This window comes from Pinus tabuliformis, chromosome Q (genome assembly GCF_031772625.1).
Source record: "Pinus tabuliformis cultivar Carrire ecotype Pingquan chromosome Q, CPIR1, whole genome shotgun sequence".
In the NCBI taxonomy this organism is placed as follows: domain Eukaryota; kingdom Viridiplantae; phylum Streptophyta; class Pinopsida; order Pinales; family Pinaceae; genus Pinus; species Pinus tabuliformis.
In genome coordinates, this window is record NC_142296.1 from 1164431234 (window position 1) to 1164456522 (window position 25289).

Here is a 25289-nt window from a genome sequence, read left to right on the forward strand (position 1 = left end):
ATAAGTGTTGTCAATCAAAAGAGGAGTTGAATGCACTTGTTTCTCTTGCAAATCTTCCAGAATTTTCCTGAGCAACACAATTTCTTTCGTTGCTTCAGTTGCTGCCACATATTCTTCCTTAGTTGTGGAATCTGCTGCAACTGACTGTTTGTGTGACCTCCAAGAGACATCTCCTGATCCAAGACTCAATATAACCTGAAGTAGATACCCTAGTTTCTTTATCTCCATCGAAGTCTGAATCGGAGTATCCAGTAAGCTGAAGTCACCCACTGTGTATACTTAAGTCCAAAGTTTTGAGTTCCCTTCAAGTACTTAAGAACTCTTTTTGCAGCGGACCAGTGACCATCACAAGGCTTTTGCATAAACCTGGAGAGGATTCCAACATCAAATGAAATGTCTGGTCTGGTAGTAGTTAGGTAGTTGAGACTTCCTATGAGCTGTCTATACTTCGTTGCATCCACAAATTCTTTTCCTTCAGTGAATGTGAGCTTTAAGTTCTGTTCCATTGGAGTAGTCAAAGGATTGCACTCATCCATGCCAAACCTATTCAACAAATCTCCAATTTACTTCTTTTCAGAGAGGAATATAAACATCAGATGTTGAGTTACTTCAATACCAAGATAGTAGTGAACATAGCCTAGATCTGTCATTTCAAAACCTTTCCTCAATTCCTTCTTTATGGATGCAATGTAGCTCTCATTGTTCCCTGTCATCAGAAGATCATCTACATACACCACAAGATATACCACTGTTTTGCCAACTTTCTTGACAAATAAAGTTGCATAATCAAGATCATAATTTTTGAAGTTGAGTTTCAGAAGATGCTCAGTTAACTTCTCGTACTAGGCTCACGATGCTTGCTTGAGGCCATGCAAGGATTTTACAAGCTTGCATACTTTGTGTTCCTGACCCTTCACAACAAATCCTTCTGGTTGGTGTTAGGATATTCCGACACATAGGATATAGTTAAGTTCAACTTGGTCTAGTATAGAGTTAGGTTAGAGTTAGGTAAAGTGTGTTTCTTTACCGTTGTACATTTTGTAACTTACAATCCGACGGTCACGATATGTAGTGATCCGACGGTTCACTCTCACCTCGGTATTACCGACACTTGATCCGTGGCTTGACACCCGATTGGTCCATGAGTTCTATTTAAAGCGCATGGAGGGTCATTGTTCGGGTAATCCGTGCATGAGAGAAGCTTATGTAAATTTTCATTCTTTGATTAATAAATTGCCTGTAGTACCCACGTTGGGACAGGCCGTGGACTGTTTCCCTCCTTGCACTTTGAGGGTTTTAACCACGTCAAAAATACTAGTGTATTGATTTGAGATCTGGTTGTGAGCGGTGTCCTTTTGGTGTTCTTTCTGAGGAACTTACCCTGTAAATTCCTACATGGTATCGGAGCTATTTGAGGGCCGCGTCCGTTGGTGATCCAAATCTGAAGCCGATAGAACTGCATGCGGCTGTCGTTTCCTAGATCTGCTGTTTCTGACTGCTTTCGGGCCGAGAGGACTGCTCTGTTGCGTTCGAAGCATCTGTTCCAGTGAGGAACCCCTTTCGTTTCACGTGAAAAGGTTTCTGGTAGCCCTAGCTGCGTAATTTTTCAGATCGGGAGGTATACAGTGTTTTTTTGCAGTTTACTGTTATTTTCTCTCTGCTTATTTCGGTCTCAGTTTATTTAGCCTTTTTTTAAACCGGATCTATACCTTTCATTTCTGCGTATGCTCTTTGCCCTGCGACTCTGTGCGATCTGGGCAAATCAGAAACAAAAAGGAAGGATTTTTCTCATGCGTATGCTCTTTTCCCTGCACCTTAGTGTGATCTCGGAAAATCAGAAACATTGAGAAAAATATTTAGTTTTTCGGCTAAAGCTAACTTTGAGATTTTTTTTTAAAATTTTCTAGTTTTTTGGCTAAAGCTAACTTCGAGCCGCAAGGTTCGTTTTTCTTTGCATATTCGTGTTGGGTTTTGTGTTTTGTAGGGAAAAAGAGCTTTCTCAAGGCAAGCACGCAAACCAAGGCCCCCCCCCCTCTCTCTCTCTCTCTCAAATTTTTTGTATAGATCAATTGGTTCAAAGCTATTTTAAGGGAGTAGAGGTCTTGGGTTCAAGTCTCCATTTTTTGTGGGGGCGGATTTTTTTCATTCCCGCACATTCGCGCACTTTGCCGGCAACGTCAACAATTTTTTTTCAAAAAGCCATAACTTCTTCATCCGGAAGCCTTTTTCAGAGCCGTTTTTTTTAAAACCGCCTATTTTTTCGAGATCTATCCATTGGAACACTTACTTTCAGCATCTTCAGCTTCAGTTTTTTTAAAAATGGAAAGTCCATGCCAAGTCATTCTTGACAGCACTAACTACTTCCAATGGGTGGCCTACATGGAAGATTTACTTAGAAGTAAAGGTCTCTTCAGAATAGCCACAGACCAAGAGAAGAAACCAACAGATGAAGACAAGGCTGCCATTTCTCTTTCGTCAGCAGAAGCAGAGTATCGTGGTGCTGTGGAAGCTAGTAAGGAAGCCTTGTGGCTTCGTCAGATCCTATAAGAGTTTGGCTTTGAGCAGCAGCATCCAACCACACTTTGGTGTGATAATCAAAGTGCCATTCAGCTATGCAAAGATCCAGTCCAGCATCAGCGCAGCAAACACACTGAACTACACATGCACTTCATCAGAAAGCTCATTCATGACCATGTTCTTGAAGTGCAATATTGTCCAACAGATGATCAGGTTGCAGACATCTTCACAAAGGCTCTCACAGAGGCGAAGTTCACTAAACTTCGATATATGCTTGGAGTTCAGGAAGTTGTCACTAAGGGGGGATAGGCTCTAGTGCCTCCTTCCTTCTCCTATTGTGTCATATTTGTAAATCCTTCAATCCTATCCCAAGTTGTTCTTAAGGGGGGATGTTAGGATATTCCGACACATAGGATATAGTTAAGTTCAACTTGGTCTAGTATAGAGTTAGGTTAGAGTTAGGTAAAGTGTGTTTCTTTACCGTTGTACATTTTGTAACTTACAATCCGACGGTCACGATATGTAGTGATCCGACGGTTCACTCTCACCTCGGTATTACCGACACTTGATCCGTGGCTTGACACCCGATTGGTCCATGAGTTCTATTTAAAGCGCATGGAGGGTCATTATTCGGGTAATCCGTGCATGAGAGAAGCTTATGTAAATTTTCATTCTTTGATTAATAAATTGCCTGTAGTACCCACGTTGGGACAGGCCGTGGACTGTTTCCCTCCTTGCACTTTGAGGGTTTTAACCACGTCAAAAATACTGGTGTATTGATTTGAGATCTGGTTGTGAGCGGTGTCCTTTTGGTGTTGTTTCTGAGGAACTTACCCTGTAAATTCCTACAGTTGGGACACAAATAAATTCTCTTTCATATATCCATTCAAGAAAGTAGTTTTTACATCCATTTGATGGACTTTCCAACCGTTTTGAGCTGCCAAGGCGAAGAGTGTTCGGATGGTAGCTCATTTTGCTGTGGGGGAAAAAGTCTCCTCATAGTCGACCCCTTCCTTCTGTGCAAAACCTTTTGCCACAAGCCTGGCTTTATGCTTGTCAAGTGAGCCATCTGCTTTATACTTGTTTTTAAAGACCCACTTGCAGCCAATTGGTTTGTTTCCCAATGGGGGATCAACCAGCTTCTAGGCGCCATTCTTTATCAAGGCATCATATTCATGGGAAGTGGCTTCTTTGAAGGAAGTTGCTTCGAAATTTGTAGACAAATTCAGTTTACAATCATAAGAAGCATCCATATCAACAGATGAATCAGAATCTTCTACATCGCATCCATTATGTCTGGTTGAGCTTCTTGTTCCCTTCTTTCCAACCTCATTAGGACGAACACTTTCAAGTGTCTTTGTTAGCCATTTTGGAGGACATTTCTGAGATGGCCCAAGCTGCTTAGTTGACTGAGTTGGGGCTGAATCAAGATTTAGTCTCCCAATTTTGTCAATCACATCACTCAAAGTTTCATCAGTGGCTGGAGTTTCATGCGGGGGAGAGGGTGCTTTAGAAGTAGATTCCACAGTTTGATCCAATATAGGAATCTCACCTTCAAGATGTGGAATCTCATTCTTGAAAAGACTTTGCATGTCCGAATCTATCCAAGCGATCAAGCTGTCGTTCAACAACATTGTCAGCCTTGGAAGATTCAAGAAAGATCACATCTCTATAAATTATAAACTTCTTATTGACTTCATCATAGAGACGGTATGCTTTGGAGGTATTTGAGTACCCCAAGAAGATACACTTGCTACTCCTTGCACCGAGTTTGTTCTTTGTTCTTTAGGTATCAAGGCATAGCAGGTGGAACCAAAAATGCCTCATTGGAGGAATGTGGCCATACCACATTTCATAGGGAGTCCTGTTTTTGATAGCATTAGATGAACACCTATTATTTATATACATAACACATAGAACTGCATCAGCCCAAAATATCAATTTAACATTCTTGAAAAACATCACGGAACGTACCATATTTAAGATTGTCTTGTTCATTCTTTCAGCTACTCTGTTTTGTTGGGGATTATAGGGCATAGTTGTTTGATGTTTGATCCCATACTGGCGAAGATAGTTTTCAAATTCATTTGAAGTGTATTCTTTTCCATTATTAGTGCGAATAGAGCCAATATGAGATTGTGCATCATTTTCAATCCATGCATGGAAGTTCTTGAATGTTTCAAAAGCTTCATATTTGTTCTTCAATAAATAAACCCAACACATTCTGGTGTCATCATCAATAAATGTCATCATATATTTATTACCATATGTAGAAGGAACAAGAATCGATCGACATAAATCGGAATGAATGAGTTCAAGTTTTCTATGTGCTCTGGAATGAGAATCATGAAAAGACTGTTTGTTGTGCTTTCCTAAGATACAAGCATCACATTGCTTAAGTTTCCTAGGAATTGTAGGCAAACTAGTAACACCATTTTTCTTCAACAAATGAAGGTTGTCATAGTTCAAGTGTTAAAATCTAGCATGCCATAAAAGACTTGATGGAAATGTACCTTCATCATAGTGAGAACTATATGAGAAGTTATGTGCACGAGCAAAGGTTCCTTGCAGCTTCAGAAGTCTTTCTTCTTCTATCCTCATCATGACAAGTGAGTGATCTGATGCTTTTCTGACCTCGACCTTGCCATCAAATATATTAATGGAGTATCTTTGTTGGCGGATGTGGACCAAAGACAACAAGTTTCTCTTCAGCTCCGGGAGGTATAAAACATCTTGTAGAAGAAAATCTGGAAGACCAGGCAGTTTGAGCCTGATGTTGCCAAGCCCTGATGGCTTGAGTTTTGGCTTGTCTACAAAGTATACTGCCCCATCAACATTGTCAGTGAAGTCTTCAAAGAAATCTCTCTTGAAAGTCATGTGGCAAGTTGCTCCTGAATCAAGCAACCGGTCATCCTTCCATGAAGCAAGTGAAGCATTGGATAAGTCTTCAGTTACTCCAATGTTGCAATGTGCCACAACATAATGAGCGGACTCAAGTGCTTTATCTTTCCCTTTGTGAGTTGTTTTACCTTTCCCTTCATTTCCTTCTTGCTCAATTCGGTCCCAAGGCAACTTACAAGTGGATGTCTGCCTCCAAAATTCTTCCTTCCTCTTCCTCTTCGGCCACCTCTTCCTCTAGAAGAATCTTGTGCATGACTCTTCTCTTTATGTGCAAGACACACAACTTCTTCAGAAGAGTGAGGAGCTGTCTTCTTCCCAAAAGCTTTCTCTCTCTCAGTAAACTTCTTCTCAAGGGAGTTAAAAGTAATCTCCTTAAGGTTGCCACTTACTTGTAGTGACTCAAGATAATGTGAATAGGTGGGATATAGTGCCTTGACATAAGCTATGAGAGGAATGTCTATTTCAACACCAATGGCTTTTATGTCATGCATAATGGATCTTACTTCTACTGCTAAGGCAAGAGGGTCGTCATTTTTCAATTGAAGACTGAACAACTTCAAGTTCAGAGTGCGAGTCATACAATTCCTTCAACTTCTTTAAAGCTTCAAAGGCATTTGAAAATGGAGAAATATGGCGAATCACCTCTTCATTTATTGACACTACAATCAAGGTATATGCCTTGCTGTTCTTGTTTTCCCAAATAGAAAGCTCCTTATATGAAGTGGGATTTTCAGGTGCATTATCTCCTTCTCCTTCACAAACAATTTTCCACAACTCATTGAAAATGAGGGTGTGTTTTATCTTTCGGGACCACTCAGGATAATTCTCTCTTCTAGAGAGAACTACTCCCACAATGGAGATGAGTGAATGCATTATAAAATTTAAATTGAGCCCAAAATACTTGCAATAAAACTGATGTGTCTCTACCACTGATTAATTGGCATACAATTATATCTTCAAAAATTGCATACAATTATATATAACACCATACCACTCACACCTTCAAACAAAACTCACCTCCTTTAAAAAAATATACCACTCACACCTTTAAAAAATACACCATTTACACCTTTAAAAAATACACCATTCCACTCATACACTTTATGGTCTTTAAAAAAGGGACATAAAACATTATAAAACTTCACCTATGAGTCATTAATTATCCCACCATTTATAATGACCATTCGTCCTCTTAAAAACTCAATGTTTATATATATGCACCCTTTAAGAACTTAAGGACAAAAACGGTTAAAGTACACACCATGTCAATAATTTTCCACGCACAACCCAAGCAATTGTTTGAATGAAACGCACTCACCGGTCAACATGACCACACGACACCCCAAGATTGCACCAAGGCTGCACCACAGTTACGTTGCACCATGGTTCCGTTGCGCCTGGAGGCACCATGATTTATCAACGCACTCACTTCATTTTGAACTTGAGGGTGCTGCCGACTCCTTTATGAACATGAATAAACTCAAAGCTCTCGATTTGGGTGGCTATCGCGACTTGGCCCTCTCTGTCGAAACACTTGGGAATATTACCACAGTTGACTTTTCAAGTGGTGCAGAATTGAGGTGTGTGAGCCAGCATTAAAATGAGTGATTCAACCCCAGAAAATGACGATTATATATCAGAAGAAAGATGCAGTTTCTTCATATTTTATTTGTGCAGGGAAACTAGAAGGTTAATACAATAACGCCTTTAGTGCTTAGGGTTACGCTTCATTGCAAATGATAGGTGGTGGTATTACGACCTGCCTTAACAGTTTACTAGAAAGTTGTATACAAGCAGCAACAGAAGAGTATAATTAAGAATTGAGAGAATTCAGTCACTTCTCGTATTAGACAGACATCGGATAAATGAAGGAAGCCCAGACCAATACTGATATTAACACACACATGTAGAGAGAGAAGATGTAGCGCAAAGATAAATCAATGTTTTGTCCAAACGCACAAAAATTTGGGACATAGGGACAATATATAGCAGAGAATGGCAGGGGTTACAACAAAAAGGGGCTAATTTGGGAGCTGGCTCTGATACCATGTCAGGCCAGGAGGGTAACTCCAAATGAACTTGTTTATTGCATTACCCATATCATGAATTTATACTTGAGTGGAGAGACTCTTGGGATTCCAATTCCAAGGTCTCTTGGTTTGCTCAAATGCATAATTGAGAATATTTACAATATGTACAATAATCCTTTTGGATTAGGTATCAACAAAATTCAAAAGTTCCCGGTTCAGGAGCAAATTTTTATATAATATATATTTTATTCATAAATGTCAACAAAAGCATGTAGAATGATGAATTAGATATAAAAAGCATAGAAACATAGATTGAACCATATAACAAAAAAACCTAGAAGTTATAATCTTCATCAACCACATCCACAAGTTAGTAACATACAACATATCGAGTCTCATGATTCATCAATCTTAAAGTTTCCAACTTTCAAAATTGAATACATAACATTTATCATCATTGATCACCAAAATTATATAAAAATTCTAACATGAAATGAAAGGTTATAAAATGAAACAACTTTCAACTTTCACGAAGCATCATATTCATAATTCATTACCAATGAGTTATAATTGCCAACTTCAAACTTCAAACTTAAATTGTCATATATTGTTTACAAAAAATATCATAATAAATATGAAAGAGTCAACTGTTATAGAAACTACTAGAAACTAGAAAAGACAAGTAAATCTATTATCTATTGCTAATACTTGGGGCTCTTGCCATGAGAAATGTCTAATTTCTGAGCAGGTCGTGGTGGTCTTCTAGGAGTTTCCTCCTGCATAGTCGCACAACCAGAACTAGAAGGCACATGCCCTCCACGTGAGGATGTAGATGGAGGCGACGACAACAAAGGAACAATTGTTGGAACTCGAGCACTGCTACTGGATGGTGGGGGTGGCATGGCTGTTGTTGCTTCATCATCATCTTTCAAAAGTTTTGCTTCCAATTCTTCTAGATGTATAGTGCCATCCTCCAAATTATCGTCCTCTGGGTTGTTGTCCCAAGTTTTATATGATGTATCCTCATAAGCCCGATCACAATAATGACTCAACAACCTCAAGTTGTAGTGCACATAAACCAAGCTTTCTGCCTGGTTTTCATTGAGTCTGTTTCTTCTCACATTATGGATGAAGCTGTAGGTGCTCCAACACCTCTCTGCAGAAGAAGTATTTACAGCTTGTGAGAGCACTTTTTCTTGCCAATTTTGGCAAAAGTCCTTGGCCGCCATATGATTTCCACCATGTGGGGGCATCAAATCTGTCTCTATCTTCCATTGCATGCAAAGAACCAAATGAACCCGTGCAACTGAAGTATCTGCCTAATTGAAGAGACAAATTAGCACACTCCTTGTTAGGGACCAACTTGTCTAATGCTTCCATATATCCCTTAGATACCTCTGGATCTGTATGGGGTTTGATCCTAACCCCACCCTAAAGTGCAGGTTGGCCCAACCAAGATGGAGATTAGTATTCCACCAAGGCATGTGGGGGAACATTAAGTTTATTCCACAACGCGCACACACAATTATGAATCATTGTATACAAGTTGAGATCATTTTCTTGAACAATATCTTTTATTTTCCCCAACATGCTATCCATCTACTCATACACCTCCCCAATCATTGGTTTATCTATATATGCAAAACGAATCATGCTATAAATGGGCTTGGTGAACTGCAAAACTTCCCTCACACGTGCCCAAAACGGACCATCAAGAGCTGTCTCCTCCACCTGTTCAAAACCTTGCTTGTCAATTGCGGTTGGAGCCTTATCCTTTATACCTGCCAGTGTTGATTTGATAACATGCTAGCCAATGACTTTTAGCTTCAAAAGGCGCCTGAAGGTGAGGTAATAGCTAGCAAATCTAGTCTTCGCAAGCTTCAACAACTCCAATCTTGAATGACTGCAGAAAATCCCATGGGTATTGCTATGATTTGTAATAAATTTTATCATTTTTTTGCCTCTCTTGTACAAATCACTAATCCATTTGTATTGATGGCTTTTGTTCTTAATAATATCATGCATCAAAAGGTTCATTATGTGAACCAAACACCCAGACCAAAATATGTTGGGGTATTTATCCTCAATAATTGCTCCCGCTGCCTTACAATTAGAAGCATTATCAGTGATGACTTGGATGACAATGTATGGCCCAATACATTCAATTGTTTCAAGTAATGGTTCTGCAATGTTGATGGCAGCGTTGAAATTTTTTGAGTAATCTTATGCTGAGAGGAAGATTGCAACATTAATAGACACGACAAGAACACTTATCAATGGCTTGCCTTTTACATTTGTCCATCCATCAGATACAATGACACATGGCTTGCCTTTTACATTTGTCCATCCATCAGGTACAATGGATACCTCATGCTCATTCCAAGAATTTGTCATTTTACCCAAAGAATGTCCTATTTTTGCTTTTTCATGATCAAGTCCCACAGTTCTAGCCTTGTCATACCTAGGGCTCTTGTATCCTTTGGGGGCATCATTAATGGCATAAACCATTTCATGCCAATAAGGTGAGCGAAGAACATTGAATGGTATCCCACATTCATAGAGAAACCGATAAATTTTTGAAGCCACATCATTCCTACACCCTTCGTTAAGGAAATCTGATATGTTTTTACGCCTTAAAGAGATGTTTGTTCTTGTGCCTTCATATCCACTACCATGGACGCTGATGGAGTTCTTTGTGCATGTGATTGTGGGCTATGTTCAAAGACACCCTTTGATATTTTAGATCTGTATTGGGCTTCCTCCTCTTCCCTTATGTATTTGGCTCTTTGTGTTGCTGACACACTTAAACAAGCTCTGATTCCTATTTGTTTATCTCCATCCCATGGCCTTTTCCCACAGAGGTGCCTTTTGGCACAGGTGTATGAACCTGTGTAAGTGTTTTTGCAATGGAGGCATGTAAATTTAGTGGTTCCACCCCCTTTCCCTCCTTCAAGCCTAGAAACATATTTCCACAATGGGGTTTGGTCTGGTTTGGTTTTTGTGCCCTCATCATCTCCACTCTCCTCTTCCTCCTCACCAAGGTACTCCTCCTCTCCAGGGTTTTCATCAAATCCACTAAAACCCACTTCTTCATCCTCTTCATCATGATCAACCCTCCTTCTTCTACTCTCCAACACCATAATAACAAAAAAAGGAACCAACAACAAGAGAATGCCAAGCCATATAGCCATGATGTTTGAAGTTTTGAGCCTGCAATAAAATGGAGGAATGGGAATGGGAAAGAGAGAAGAGAACATTTTCATTTAGCAATGAACATATAAAAAACACAAATGCTAGATTAGAGTGTAGATCCTACCTCTTTGGTCTTCAATCCCAAGCTCCAATCTCCCTTGCAAGCTCCTCAAGCTCCCTTAATCTCCCTCCTCAACTCAAGCTCCAAGCCTCCAATTCCAAAAGCCCTCCTCTCTTGCTCTCTCACTTTGCAAATGGTGAATAATGGGAGGGGAGGAGGGCCTTTTATCTTTTTTCCCCTCCCCTTCCTTGCCTATCCGTTGCGTGGCTTTTTTGCCGGCGGGAGCGGTCGGGAGCAATTGCTCCCTGACTGCTCCCTCCTTTAAATTTTCGCTCTCGGAGCAAAAGGGAGTGGTTGGGGAGCGATGGCTCCCTAATCGCTCCCTAAAAAATAGGGCGTGCATTTTTTTAAGGGAGCACGCTCCCAAAATTCGCCTCCATAGGGAGCGAATTTGGAGCATGCTCCCGAGGTCGTTCCCTATCCACTCCTGAGCGGAGCGCGCTCCGGAAGCAGATTCGAGAGGGGGGGCGCACTCCCTCACAACCCTGTCTTTGACTCTAATTTGACTCAAATGAATTTTTCTTTACAATATGTAACATGCCCAAAAGAGTCTTCCATACACAACAATTACTCATATGACTTGTAGACTAAATTACAAGCCCTAGAAGCACTCAATGGGTGCTTGACCTAAAAATAACTCTCCCTTGATCATGAAACCCATGCCTCAATAATAACAATAATAAATTTATTTTTCTCTTTACATCAAATACATAAATCATGATTACATATGTCATAATGAAGACCGAATCTAGTTACATATTTCAACACTCCCTCTTAACTAGGGAGGTATTCATAATCCATACATGGTACTTGGACATTCTCAAACTAATGAATTCTCATAAGAAAAGTCAGATTGGTAAGCCATCTCATAAGCTACTTCCTTAGCTTATGCCAGAGCATCTCATCATACCAACCAATATTGTCACATAGCAAGGCCTTGACTAACAACTCTATCTCTCCACAAGATCAAAGCAGAATTCCTATCTTGGAATAACACATCCTTAAGGAATTTCCTTTTCGACTACTCTTATCTTGGATGCCCTACCTCATCCTCAGAGAGTATCGAAACTAGTCTTAGATGTTTACCCAATCCTCCATTCTTTCTTCTCAACATGAAGACAATAATGTTGTGTATATCTGTCCCTTTCAACTAAGGAAGATATACTCATTCTTATAAAAAGAATATACCCAAGCTCCCTCTTAACCAGGGACTTGATTCCAACAACAACTTCTTGTTCTTTGGTGGAGATCATGGTACCTTCATCTGCTTGTAGAGCTCCTCCTTTCGATGTCATGAATCATTATGGAGCCTTCATCTTCTAGATTTTCTTCGTAGGGCATTGGCCAATCATCACTTTCCTTAACAAACTATATCAGTCATGTCGTCCTTCTCTTCATCAGAAAGTGATCTTTCAGTCCACATCTGGCTTTTCTTCATACAACTACCTCTTCCAATTCATGTTTCCTTCAGGATCTTCCTTCCAACCACATGTGTGCTACTTGCAGGTGACATCTACAACTCTCTTTTGGTAGCTTTGTATAAACACATCTAGATGTTGTTCAAAAATAAAAAATGAACATCAATTCAAAGTTACCTTTTGTTATGGCCTTTCATCATGACATTTGCTTCTTGCTACATCAACATCTTGCACAGTCATAAACACATCTCCAAGACATTCAATGTCAAAGGTCTCCTTCCTTTACAGACTTTATCAAAGTCTTCATGCCTTTTCCATGGGAATGTCTTAGCCAATTACTTTTAGTAATCGGATGTTGATCACTTATCTTATATTATGTGACCATAGTTGCATTTATCACAGACTCTCCTTCCTTGCTTCTCATATTGTTCCCTCGTAACTTCCATACATAGTTCCTTCATCTTGTCAACTACCTCATATTCCATATGAGGACATATTATGTTGACTTCATTTTATCAATATGTGAATTTAATTCAAGGTATATGCCTTCATGCATCTTTCTAAAGGAAGAAATCCTTCTTTTTCGATCATGCTCATGAGATAGAGCATTCAACCATGCTATCTACAACTATATGATGACATGACTTAATCTATCAAATACATGCATACATACCTCTTTTCTCCTTTTGGTCATCTAGACTTCCTTCGACAACTTCCTTTCCTTGCTTGAAAGTTCTTCAGCTATTTTGACATGCTGCACTCCTTTGTCACCATACCATCATCCTTGTAGACAATGGATCCCACACAAGGTGGAATGGGACACTTGCTTCTTCCAAGTAGAGATGAATTCTAATGAGGATTCCAATGAAGGATCTTGTTTTTCCTCATCTTGCAAATGCTCCTTTCTCATGATGATGCATGATGAATTCCTTTTATCTTCTATCATGCTAGATGACTTTCTTTCAACCATATATACTACTTATACTTTCAATGTGGTTACTAAGAGCTGCTTCCATTCTATGATGACTGCTACATCCATGTAGACTTCTACTTCAACTATCCTTTCAAGCTTCTATAATGATGTCATGAGCTCTTGCTTCAATCATATGCTTCTAAAATGATGCCATCTCTTAATATGATGCATCCTATCATACTTACAATGCTTTCTACCATGATAGCTATCTTTCACAAAACTGAAAAGAACTAAGTGACGGAGATTGTTTGCCATAGTAGAGATCATTTACTTCCTCCTTCTTTGATTTCTTCTTCTCAGGTTCTTCCACTTCTTCAGTGACATGGGCTTCATTCCTTTCTTTCCTTTTCTTGTTGTCCTTCTTAAGTTTAGGACAATCTCTCTTGAAACACCCATATCCCTGACAACCATAGATTTGGATATTTGACATATCAATCTTCTTCTTTTTCTGAGGACCAAACTTTCCTTTTCTCTTAGCCATGGCAACAAATGCTTGAACTTGTACGCTTGGTCCTACATCGCTTTTTTCCTTTAACCTGGTTTCTTCAATCTTACATAGTGACCAAAGTTCATTGAATGGGTGTCTTCCTTCTTTCCATAGATGCTTGATACAAAGTTGCCCCATTCATTAGGTAGTGCATTGAGCACAATGGTGGTCATCTCTTTGTCAGACATTATTTCCCTCAAATTTTGTAGTTGGTCTCTTATTTGTGATACCCTCACAAATTATGATGCTATTCCTTCTTCCTTTGATATCTTCATTTTATATAGCTCGGTTCTCAGAGATATCACTTCTCCTGCAGTGCTTACGGAGAACAATTCTACCAATTTATCATAAATGTCTTTTGACTTATAGAATTTTGCCACATAAGGGATGAGGGAATCCTTGATTTATTCTATAAGGATTTTTTGAGCCCTTATTTCCCCCTTCATATACTTTGCTAGAGCTTCAACTTCTTCTTTTGGTGGTTCGACAATTGAACCCTTAATATGTACATTGACTTCATTTTCTATGAGGATCAAATTTGTCCTCGTCCTCCATGCAGGGAAATTTGATGACCCAACCAACTTATTGCTCTCCTTGCAAAATGATGTCATTTTGATGGTAGATACTTACTTGTCAAGTGAAGATGCTCCTTTGATGGCGATATCTTCAACTTGATGCCTTCTTGATTTTTATGATGATGTTTGCTTCCTTGAAGATAATACTTCTTCTAGAGATGTCTGTCTTCAAATATGTTTGAAATGTGATCCTTGCTTCAATGAGAGGGAGATCAACTTGATGGCGATGACAACACTTCTTGCTTTCTTAGAATGTGGAGACTTCAAGATGCTTCTAATGTGTAGTTCTTCTTTGAGTGGAGGTAGGGTCCTTGAGGTCTTTCTTTTCCTTTGAGTTGATGATTGTAAAATGTGTGAGTTTCCCAAGAACGCTTGAAGTGTGAAACCCTTCTTTGGATGAGCTAGGGTTTTGAGGTCTTCTATGATGCTTCTTAGTTCCTTCGTTCATGATGATGAGTGAGTTAGTCCTTCTTGATGATTTCCTTGTGCTCAACCCTTATGTATCGTTATTCAATAATGATCTTCAAGCTGCCTTTTCTTCTTGTTGTGGTCACCTTAGCTCTGATACCATGTTGAGAAATCTAGGGTTGCTAGATTAAAAGATTTCTCTTACTTTTATAATTGTTTGTGATATCTTTTTACTTAACTTGATTAACTTCTTTTTTAACTTGATTATTATTGTGTTTTCTATCATCAAACAACTACCAAAAAATGAAGATCAAAGAGACAAGAGGACACAAGATATAGGCGATCAACTAGGGCTAAAACCTTTCCTGTTGAGAGGAAAACCAAAAGAATTCTTCTCTTCTTATAGAATCTTCAAATGACGAATTCCAAGACCTACAACCCTTGACAAAGACCCCTCCAAGGCCAAGTCAACCTTTCTCCTTGATGAGATTTCTTTCCAGCAATTTCGAACCCAAAAACTTCTTCAGCGAATTCGATCCCAACAGATTCTTCTGCATGTTCGACCCCAACAAATTCTTCTGCAACTTTGACTTCCCAGCCACTTTCCAACACTTCGACTTGCCCAACAACTTTCCGGCACTTTGACTCACCCAACAACTTTCCAACACTTCGACTTGCCTAGTAACTTCCCAACAACTTTTTCCCAACAACTTCCGAAAACCCTAACACAAGAGAGAGAGAGAGAGATACTTCTATCTTGCTTTCTTCTTCTTATCCTTGAATTTCATCCTTTTCCAGCTTCTTTTTTGAGGAGATCGAACTTGCTTTAAGTGTGTCTAAATGAGGTTGAGTTGCTTCTTATATATAGGCTTTCTAGGTGTATGAATTGGTTTCTTGAGGCCGATTTGATCTTTCATGTAGGCCGACTTGCTTGAGGCACCATGACAAGGTCTTAGTGGGTCTTTGACTCTAATTTGACTCAAATAAATTTTTCTTTACAATATTTAACATGCCCAAAAGGGTCTTCCATAAATGACAATGACTCTTATAACTTGTAGACTAAATGACAAGCCCTAGAAACCCTCAATGGGTTCTTGACCTAAAAATAATTTTCCCTTGAGCATGAAACCCATGCTTCAATAATAACAAATAACAAATTTATTTTTCTCTTTACATCAAATAAATAAATTCATGATTACATGTCATTATGAAGACCGAACCTAGTTACATATTTCAATAGGTATAAAATGAAGATTGTAAACATGGCGAGATGGGGTAGACCTAATCTATAAGACTAATAAATGTCCAACATGCCTCTAAGTAGAGATATGTATAGATCATACATGTTCAACATATTTTTAGAGATATGTATTGATCATACATGCCTTAAAGAAGCTAATGAGTTTCTTTTGCTGTTTATGTATATATATCACAGAATATTGTGTGTGCATAATGTATGTGGCTGTCAATGCTTAAACATTAGAGTTGCTTTGCTTTTTCTCTTAGGAATAACTAGAGAAACATATGTAAAATTGTCCCTTTGTATTTTTAAGCTGGATTGCTTCAAAGACTGGTCATGTGTCAGAGAACTGATAATGATCTTGGCATTTTATATATATAAAAGGGAGAGACTCAGGGAGAGAGACACCCAGAGAATATATTTATATATAAGAGAGATTATATATTTAAATTGATTTTAATATTTGAATATTTTGATTCAATATTAATTTTGATTATTATATAAATTATATAATTAAAAAAATATTTATTGTATAATATTACCGCTCTCGATTCGCTGTTTCTTGAAAATTTTGGGGAAACCTCTAGTCGTTCCCAACACTCGTACCCAAGTTCCCAACGTTCCCACTTTCTAGAAACTCACACATATATATATATATATATATATATATATATATATATATATATATATATATATAATGTGTCCTTTGTGTCCTGTTTCTGGGGTCATTGTGTCTCATGTTAGATGCTTGTATTTTTGTGTCCTTTGTGTCCCTTGTCATCTTGGCAGGTGACTTAGCTTGAAACACAATTGTTTTGACTTAGTAATGGTTCGATTCTATTAGAACAATCCCCTTCTTTAAGATAGTCACATTGCATTCTACTACTTCCCTCTAGCCTCATCACACTTTACACTACATAATGAGTTTGAGGGGGGGCCCTTTCCTTGATCTCTATGCAAACATCTCCCACTACTCCACACTTGGGGAGATCATTTTTTTGGTGATTTCAATGTACCCATTAGAGATTTTCAGGCACCCCTCCATCACAGAGTCGAGGATACACTTTATGTCTAGGAGCTAGAGCTATTGGTTGTGGGTCTTCATAGGAGTTTTCATGATAAGAATGGACCTCTCACAAGTTATAGGAGACACCTCTTGCAGTTGGGTGAAGCCTATGGTTTATTGATCCTGAATGAGTTGTGTTGTTTTCCGAGCTAAAGAGCTTTTTTTTGCTTCCCCCATGGTGGGGGAGCTAGAGTGGCTGCTTATCCTGGCCAACCAAGGCCTCCTCCAATAGATTCAACATCTCTTTGTTTCTCACTCCCCTCTAGTAGACCACACACTCCTCACCTTCACCCTCACTACTTCCTCTCCCCCTTTCACCTTAGGCCCTCTGTCACCCTTCTGCTCCACTTTCCTTTCTAACAAAGATCACATCACCTCTTACACCATCTGCCTTAAGGAGATGCCACCCCTTGCACAATTTCAGACTTTAGGTCACTGGACACAACCATAGCCAAATATGAGATACCTTCCTCATTCCTCGTGGATGTAGCCCTTGACTCCTACACCCACTCTACTCGTTGTCACACTCACAAACCCACCCTTGGCTCCTTCCCCATGAATTGTTGGCTTGATGATGAATGCAAATCCCTCCACAAATAGCTCTATCTCATCCTTAGACATGACCCATCTCCCTCCCCTCACCTCTGCAAAACATATTATGATCTCCTTTGCCGTAAAAGACAAGCATTTCTCTCCCGGAGGCAATGAGAACTTTGTGATGCCCTCTGCCACTCCCTAAAATCCTTTTAGTGCACCCCTTTTCCTCAATTCTGTACCATTATGCCTAACCTTAACCCCCTAGACCATGTTCTCCCACACCACCTCCCTTTATGATAATCTTCGACAACGAACCTGCGTTCTTCCCCCCATCTTGCCACCTCTTTGAATGGGACATTAGGATAGTAGTTAGAGCTACGTGTATCAACAGAGTAATTGACGAGGAAGGGCTTCAAGTAGAATTCCTTAAGCATGGTGTCCATTCCCTTGATTCCCATATTGTTGATTTGTTTAATCATGTGGTATGTTTGGGCTTCCCCCTATCTTGGGCCAATCACATTATTCATTCGATCCACAAATCAGGGAGCATATTTGATCCAAACAACTATTTGACAATCATGATGGGTCATACATTCTCTAAGCTCTGCGCCACAATCTTACACCATTGGCTTTTTGAGGAGTTGGAGAGTCATCATCTTAGGGTTAGAGGACAAGCAAATTTCCCCCTTAACTACTAGATGATTGATTACATCTTTATACTTTGAGCCATTATTGAGGATGCTCATCATCGCTCTTTGAAGATTTACAGTTGTTTTGTAGACTTTCAGAAATCATTTGATACAGTCCCGAGGGAGACATTATTCCATTGACTCTAAGACATCGGCATATCTAAGACCCTACTAGCAACCATAATAAGAATGTATGAGTCAATTTTAGGATGCCTTAGGATGGTACACATCCTTTCCAATTTCATTCAGAGTACCATCGGGGTAAAATAGGGGTGCCCTCTCTTGGTGACTCTTTTTGGGATCTATATTGATGGGCTAGAGTCCGTCCTTCATGAGCATATCCGAGAGAGTAATGGCTGTCTTCTACATCAGGTGTTGATCTCCTTGCTCCTATTTGTTGATGACTTGATCTTGTTGGTCTTTACTCCTAAGGGCTTACAAAGACAAATTGATGCATTAGCTAGTTTTTGTGACCTACAATGGTTGATGGTCAGCTTGGGTAAAACCAAGGTTTTAATCTTGAATGCAACAAAGAGCTCCCTTATAGATTTATATTTATACTACCAAGGGACAAAGATTGAGATCATCAGAATTTACTTAGGGGTACAATTCATAATGTCTTATTTTGGTTTGCAGCAAGCCCTCTAGCTTCGGGTTAGTAAAGAGTATGGTTCCCTGGCCCTCATTGAGAGAATGTTTTCAAGGGTAGTTTCAGGACATCTTGACGAAACTCTATCTCATGGAGGTGACTATCAGACCCACAATTCTCCATGGCTCCAAGATCTGGGGATTGAGTTTGTTGATGACAGATGAACTAGATTGGAGGTAGTATAAACATTGCTTCTTAGGCTCATCATCCAATTTAAGCAGACAACCCCACAACCCATCATTCAGGTAGAGTTTGGTGTCATTTTCCATTGGGTTTCTTTCCGTTATATAGATTGATCTCTTGGAGACTTTGCCATTGCATGAGAGAGCTATCCCTACCTTGCACTTTGCTTCTTGAAGGTTCTCGCCTCAGATCCTTCCTCTGGCCCGGCACAAGGTTAGTTTTCAGAGGCAGCTCAACTTCTTCAAATGATTTTTATCTACCTATAGCGCCTTCCTCCATTCAGGTTCTCCCTTGATGTGCCATGCCATCTCTTGTCAACTAAATGGGCATTGAACTAGGCTATTAGAGAGGATGTGTATAGATCATACATTCACGACACTTGGATCTCACCCGAAAGCGCTGGGGTTTGCAGATGTCTTCTACCTAGAGCATTTTTGGGAGCTGTGTGACGATATGATCATCCACTCCCCTTATACATGTAGACATTGGATGCACTCGCATAGGATCCCTTTGGGATAGCTCCGGGTCAACTCCCATCGACTTGGGAAAGAGATAGATCACCATTTACCATGATCTGATAGGAGTTGCCAGTTTTGCCAATTTCAAGAGCTAGGAATAGAGGCAGACCTCATTTTTTTGGTGTCCCTTGTATTATGAGATCAGAGGATGCTATCTTTGACTCTATATGGATTCGGGAGGCAAGGCTCCCTGTTTACTTTCTTTCAGTACCAGGATTAGAGACACTTAGCCCTCTTCATTAGGGAGATTTTCATCCACAAATCTTAGTTCCTGCACGTCATGCCTAACATGGGATGACCAGATCGATTACCTCATACTTACCTGTTTATCCGTTAGATTGGAGCACCGGTCGACATGCAAAGTTCTAGAGTGCTCTAGACAGTAGGATGGTGAGACCTCGTGTTTCTCCTTAGCTTCTCCCTTTGGGAGACCACTGATAATATTGAGACTGGTTTGGAGGTGTCAATTTGTACATCAGGTCCCACATCCTCAAAGCACTAAAGGGATCAACTCTAGATGGATCTAGAGTGGAGTGCGCCTCGCCCATCAGACTACCTCGTATATCCAGAGGAGCAACTAGAGATATGTTCAGAGTTTACTTCTTCCAACCTTGGATGTTGGATGTTGGAGTGCGCCTCGCCCATCAGACTACCTCGTATATCCAGAGGAGCAACTAGAGATATGTTCAGAGTTTACTTCTTCCCCCTCGCCTTTCCCCCAAATCATTCAACAAAACTCCTCAACAGTTTTAGAAGACTTTGATAGTGAACCAATGCCTAGTTTGTCCCCTCGGCCATCAGAATTTGGAGATCTTGACATGATTGGCCCCATTGTCCGATCTCCCTCTCTCACTCTCTCTCTTGATATGTTCTTCAGTTGGGTTGTCCACCATTCTAGTCTTGTACAAACTCACTTAGTCTTTCATATCACTATACCTTTGTCATGATTTTATACATATGTTCTGATGTTATACTTATGTAGTTTTCTTTCTTTGTATTATTTTCGCATTGTGTTCATACTGGTTATACTTTTCAGTCCCATTGACCTACTTTTGTGGTCATTTGTTGGGCACTAATATAATTATCTTATCTTTATCTAAATTATTTGCTCTCACAAGCAGAGTTTGTAGGCTCAACAAATTGGCAACTTGCTCTCCGTGGTTCAAACTTCAAACCAATGTAGCATGACTTGGTGAGTGGGCCGAGTATGGCTGAGTCTGCTACGAAATGAGTGACTCAGCCATACTCGGCCCACAGACTTGCCACTCGCCAATACTTGCCAGACTCTACCATACTCGGCCCACACAGTCATACTCGATCCACTCAGCCTCAGGCATGAGTTTTAAGCATTGTTTTTTTCTGTTAGTAATTTATGGAGCATTTCCAATCATGTGTAAGCTTTTACCAGTCAATGAGATACTGGTAGAGACATCTTCTCTGACCAGTTATTGACCTATATATGTGAAATTTATTGGAAATAGTTCAAAGCTTCCTGTCTATCTTCAAAAGTGGTGATTATGGCTGTCCAATTAGTCGTAAAGTAATACCCCATTTAGTAGCAAAGTGATACTCAATTTCTGACTCAAAATGATTGGTTATGCTTCATACTAATACCATGGAAAAAGTTAATAAAATGGATATCTAAGCTGGCAGCAAAAGTGAACCATATGATAATGCTTCATTGAATGAAACATTAGTTTATCAGATGGCCACTAAACAGAGGGGAGACCATCCCATGCTGAAGCAAAGTTGGTGGCTGACATTGCGCAATAAATTTAGAAACAGTGCATGATCTTTCCAAGTTATCTTTAGTAAATATGGAGTCATTCTACTGGAAAGGAGAAGGATAACTTCTGTTGTTACAAACCTTGTATCATTTTGCTATGTTAGTGGACATTACTTGGCATTATCATTGTTTTTCTTTTCATGCCTCATTGTACATTGCTTTCGAACTGCTTCACATTTCTCCATGTTCACATATGTTTTCTTCTTTGGAATACCGTTCTTTTGGATATCTTCCCTACCAATTTTTTTCTTCTTATTCCTCTCCATCTATGTTGTTTATTTCCATATTCACTTGCTATTTATTTCATCCAGCTATGCTTGTGAGGACCGTTGGTCTTGTTGCTATTCATATTGTATGAGGTCCCATGTTGCTTTTAAAATTTTTGAATACAAATATCAATTGTGTTATGCTATATGATCATATCTTATGAGATGATGTTATTGATTCTTGTGTAAACCATGGTTTTATAACTTGCTATTTGCCAAGTCTGCTTCTGAATCTTCCTGAGTCAGTGAGTGATATGCCAGCTGAGTATTTGCCAAGTACAAGTTGTGCAACATTGGTTCAAACTCATTAGGATTGCAATTTCAAGCTAAAACTTTTGTAAATCTGGTAACATGGTGTTTCTTTATTCAACAGTTACTTGATTGACATGTGCTAAATAGCGGAAACTTAGCTCAAATGTGTTGGAAGGCTTGAATTTGTAGATTATCCTAGATGATGCAGGTGGAGAAAAATTAACATACCACGAAAAAGTGTAGAATATTCTAAATGCAGTTATGTCATGTTCCAGGTAATTGAACTATAGAGTGATTATCATTAAATAAGCTTGTATTTCCATTTTAAATATCGATGGAATTGATAATATATTTTTGAAAAATATCATCTTTATTTTGAATTATCCTCTTTTTATAGAGTGATATAATTCTGCACATGCCTGAAAATTCAGGCTTCTTAAATTTCATGAGAATGCAGAGCTGGAAAGAAATCAATGCTATAGTTGGATATATTAAGAAGAATATACGTTTTGAGCTATGATTGATCGCTGTAGTTACTTTTTCATTTCATAAATATCCTATAATATCTAGTTTTACATAGAGAGAATTGCTTGTTACCAGCCTAGGTATTGCTTTGCTAGTATGAAACAGCTTAAATCACTAACATTTTATCTGGATTTCTATATTTGCGATTCTTTTTGACTTGCTTATGTTACCAGTTTTGGTTCTTATTTGGATAGATTGGTAGTAGAAGAAATAATTCTATATTGTTTAGATGCTTTTGTTTTAATGTATTCTGTAAAACCTGCAGCTGGATCGTGTAGCAAAAATACGACAAGAGATAGAGTTAAAGGAAGTAGCTCAGGCAGGTATACATTCCATCAAAACCTGAGTTTATCTGATAACGTTTATGAAGTTAAGAAGCTCTGCTGTTTACATTTTATTGGAGTTTGTATGTGAAACTTGTTTGATCTAGTTTTATTTGCTTAAATAAATGTTAACTTTACATGCTTTTTCGATGCACATCAAATTTGTACCAACCTTTATGTCAGACTGCAATCAGAAGTTTGTGGGACAAAAGTGTGCAAGTATTTAATTTATCCATTTACTGCATTATTTGGTGAAGTTATCATTCTTAGTACTTTTCTAATTTCATTCACTTGCATTTAAAAAAGCTTGTCAAAGAATCTGTCTTAACTATATCCCTTGAGTTTGTCTACAAATAGAACGGTGAGTACTGAAGCTATAAGGAATAGATACTGCGAAAGCTTATATGATTTAGGCTTTTAGCATGTCAAGGGATCGTTTAGAGAGGGAACCTTTTTATTTTAAACTCAAACGGGTAGCTATTGTATTAAAAGAAAGCTGCAGCCACACTGTACAGTGAGTTAATAGAATTTAAATAGAGAGTTTGATATCAGGGTTTTGAAATTTCCCAAAACTGTAAATAGTCTACCTGCAGTCTGTACTGTTCTTATATGTTCTCCCCAAAACTTAGAAAACTTACAGTTGTAAATTCTAATATACTGGCCTAGCAAGAGTACTGATTGACAATACATAAAAGCCTGATTTTTTTTATGGAAGTGATGCTCAACGTGGGTTTCTTGCTTGAAATTTGCCTTAGCTCCCAAAGCTGCCTTCTTCAAATTCCATCTCCCCATGGGTCTGCTGGACTGTATCTTCTGTCTTGGCTGCTGTCATGAAAGACCCAACTGAAACTTTTGGAAGAGAAGACATAGAGTGTGGGCTGCTGGCTAGTCCCAAGGTCAATGGGATAATGGTCTGCTGTAATCTTCACAATTTGTTTGCGTTGGATGTCCACCTTTGCTTCCAATTCTGCATTCCTGACAAGCTGAGATTCTGGCTGAGAAGACTCTCTGTTGTTGAGATGTGAGGCTGCTACTTGAAGATCCTCAGATTGATAGGCAATCCTTCTCAGAACCAGCGAATGTCTGCAATTTTGCATTGAGCACATTGGTTAGTGTGGCAGTGTTCATCCATGATAAAAAAGGGAAGCTCACTGCTACAGAAAAATGGTGAGAGCCAAAAGAAGACCATCCGGAATACCAAGGATAAACAGAGCCAATAAGCACAATATCAATACAAAACCAAACTTCCCAAGACCCTGTGAGTTTGCAAGGCAGAACAGGCAGCATAAGAATCTGACTGAATAAACACCACTCAATTAACCATAAATAAATAGAGCCAACAATGAGTGCATTAAAATTAGATTCAAATTCCCAGGCTTGATGAGGCTGCTGAAGAGAACAGGTGGAATAAGAAAGAGGCTGGATAAACAGTGCCCCAGACAAACCAAAATAATCCCACCATTGCTGGAAAGAGCTCTCGTTAACCTTGTTGATGTTTATAGCTCGGGTAGGTACTTCTGCACAGACCTAACTGTCTAGGCGTGCAAGAAGTCGCCCAAGGTCTCCTTAAACACTTGCTCAAGTGTGATCAAGTTGCTAATGTAACTTAGCCTAAGTTAGAATCAGGAAAAACACATTATTATGTTGGCTACCGAGCTAAGGTAAACTCAGGGAAAGTGAATTGATGACTTGAATGATTATGTTTTAATTTCAGCCTTTGATCTCAAGTGAGGCGAGATCTAATGTTGGCCATCAATCACTTTGGATATTAGGGTTAGGGATTTAGCTCGATGTAAAGTTATAAAAGCAATGCTAAGGAGAGGTAGAAGAGACACCATATAGCAGCACAAGATTGAGAGCAGTGTCTCAGTGAGGAGTTTGATACTCTAGTGTGCTAGGTCTAAGCAAGGGGGCAAATGGGAGATCCAAATCAGCCAAAGAGGGCTTGATCAGCTGGATCATATGTAGTGTTGTATTTTCTAAGCTGGGCTATTATCCTAGGATGGAAGCCCAATTAGGTTCTGAATCAATTTAATGATGAACTGATTTGATTGGGTAGAGTCTGTTGTGTCATTTATTTGTGATGCTGGTTTTGTTTTTCTATTGCTAATTAATGTTAGTAACCTAGTTGTGCAATTTATTTAGTATATTTGTAATCTACTAGGTTAATGGTTTGTTGGGTGCCAGGTTCATAGGAAAAACTAACAACCCTTGATTGTGCTCCCTTGTTCGGACATGAAAGCATCGAGGGGTACTGTATGGACAGGAGGAGTTCTACCATGCTGCATGTAAAGTGATGTGATAGGGGTTCGCTCATCAAGGTTTTGTTTCTTGGGAAGAAAGGTTGCTCACCCATTGGTCGAGTCAAGTACTCAAAATCGTAGAGAAAGAGAGAATGAAGAGGACCAAAACCAACAACAAATTGGTCACGGAGAGAGTTGGAATAGAGAGAAGGAGGTGTTACAACGAAATCTTAGCGTCCCCAAATGATGTAAAGTCCTAAGCATCAAGGGGCTAGTCTTGTGCAGTTCAAGAACGCTACCCATTGTCACCACAATAACTCTACTTCTCACTTTGACTAAAAAGGGGCTTCCTTAAAATGTAGGATTGCTAAGGCTATAGGTTGGAGGCAC

General features: G+C 39.2%; 1 protein-coding gene across 1 annotated transcript in view; it reads left to right on the forward strand.

Annotated features, from left to right (window-relative positions):
- The window catches only part of GC2 (golgin Putative 2), a 139653-nt gene that overhangs the window by 40442 nt on the left and 73922 nt on the right, over positions 1-25289 (forward strand). Inside the window, exon 6 of the mRNA XM_089388003.1 lies at positions 22599-22656. Coding sequence (XP_089244129.1) covers positions 22599-22656 — 58 coding nt within the window. The remainder of the gene's footprint in view (positions 1-22598; positions 22657-25289) is intronic.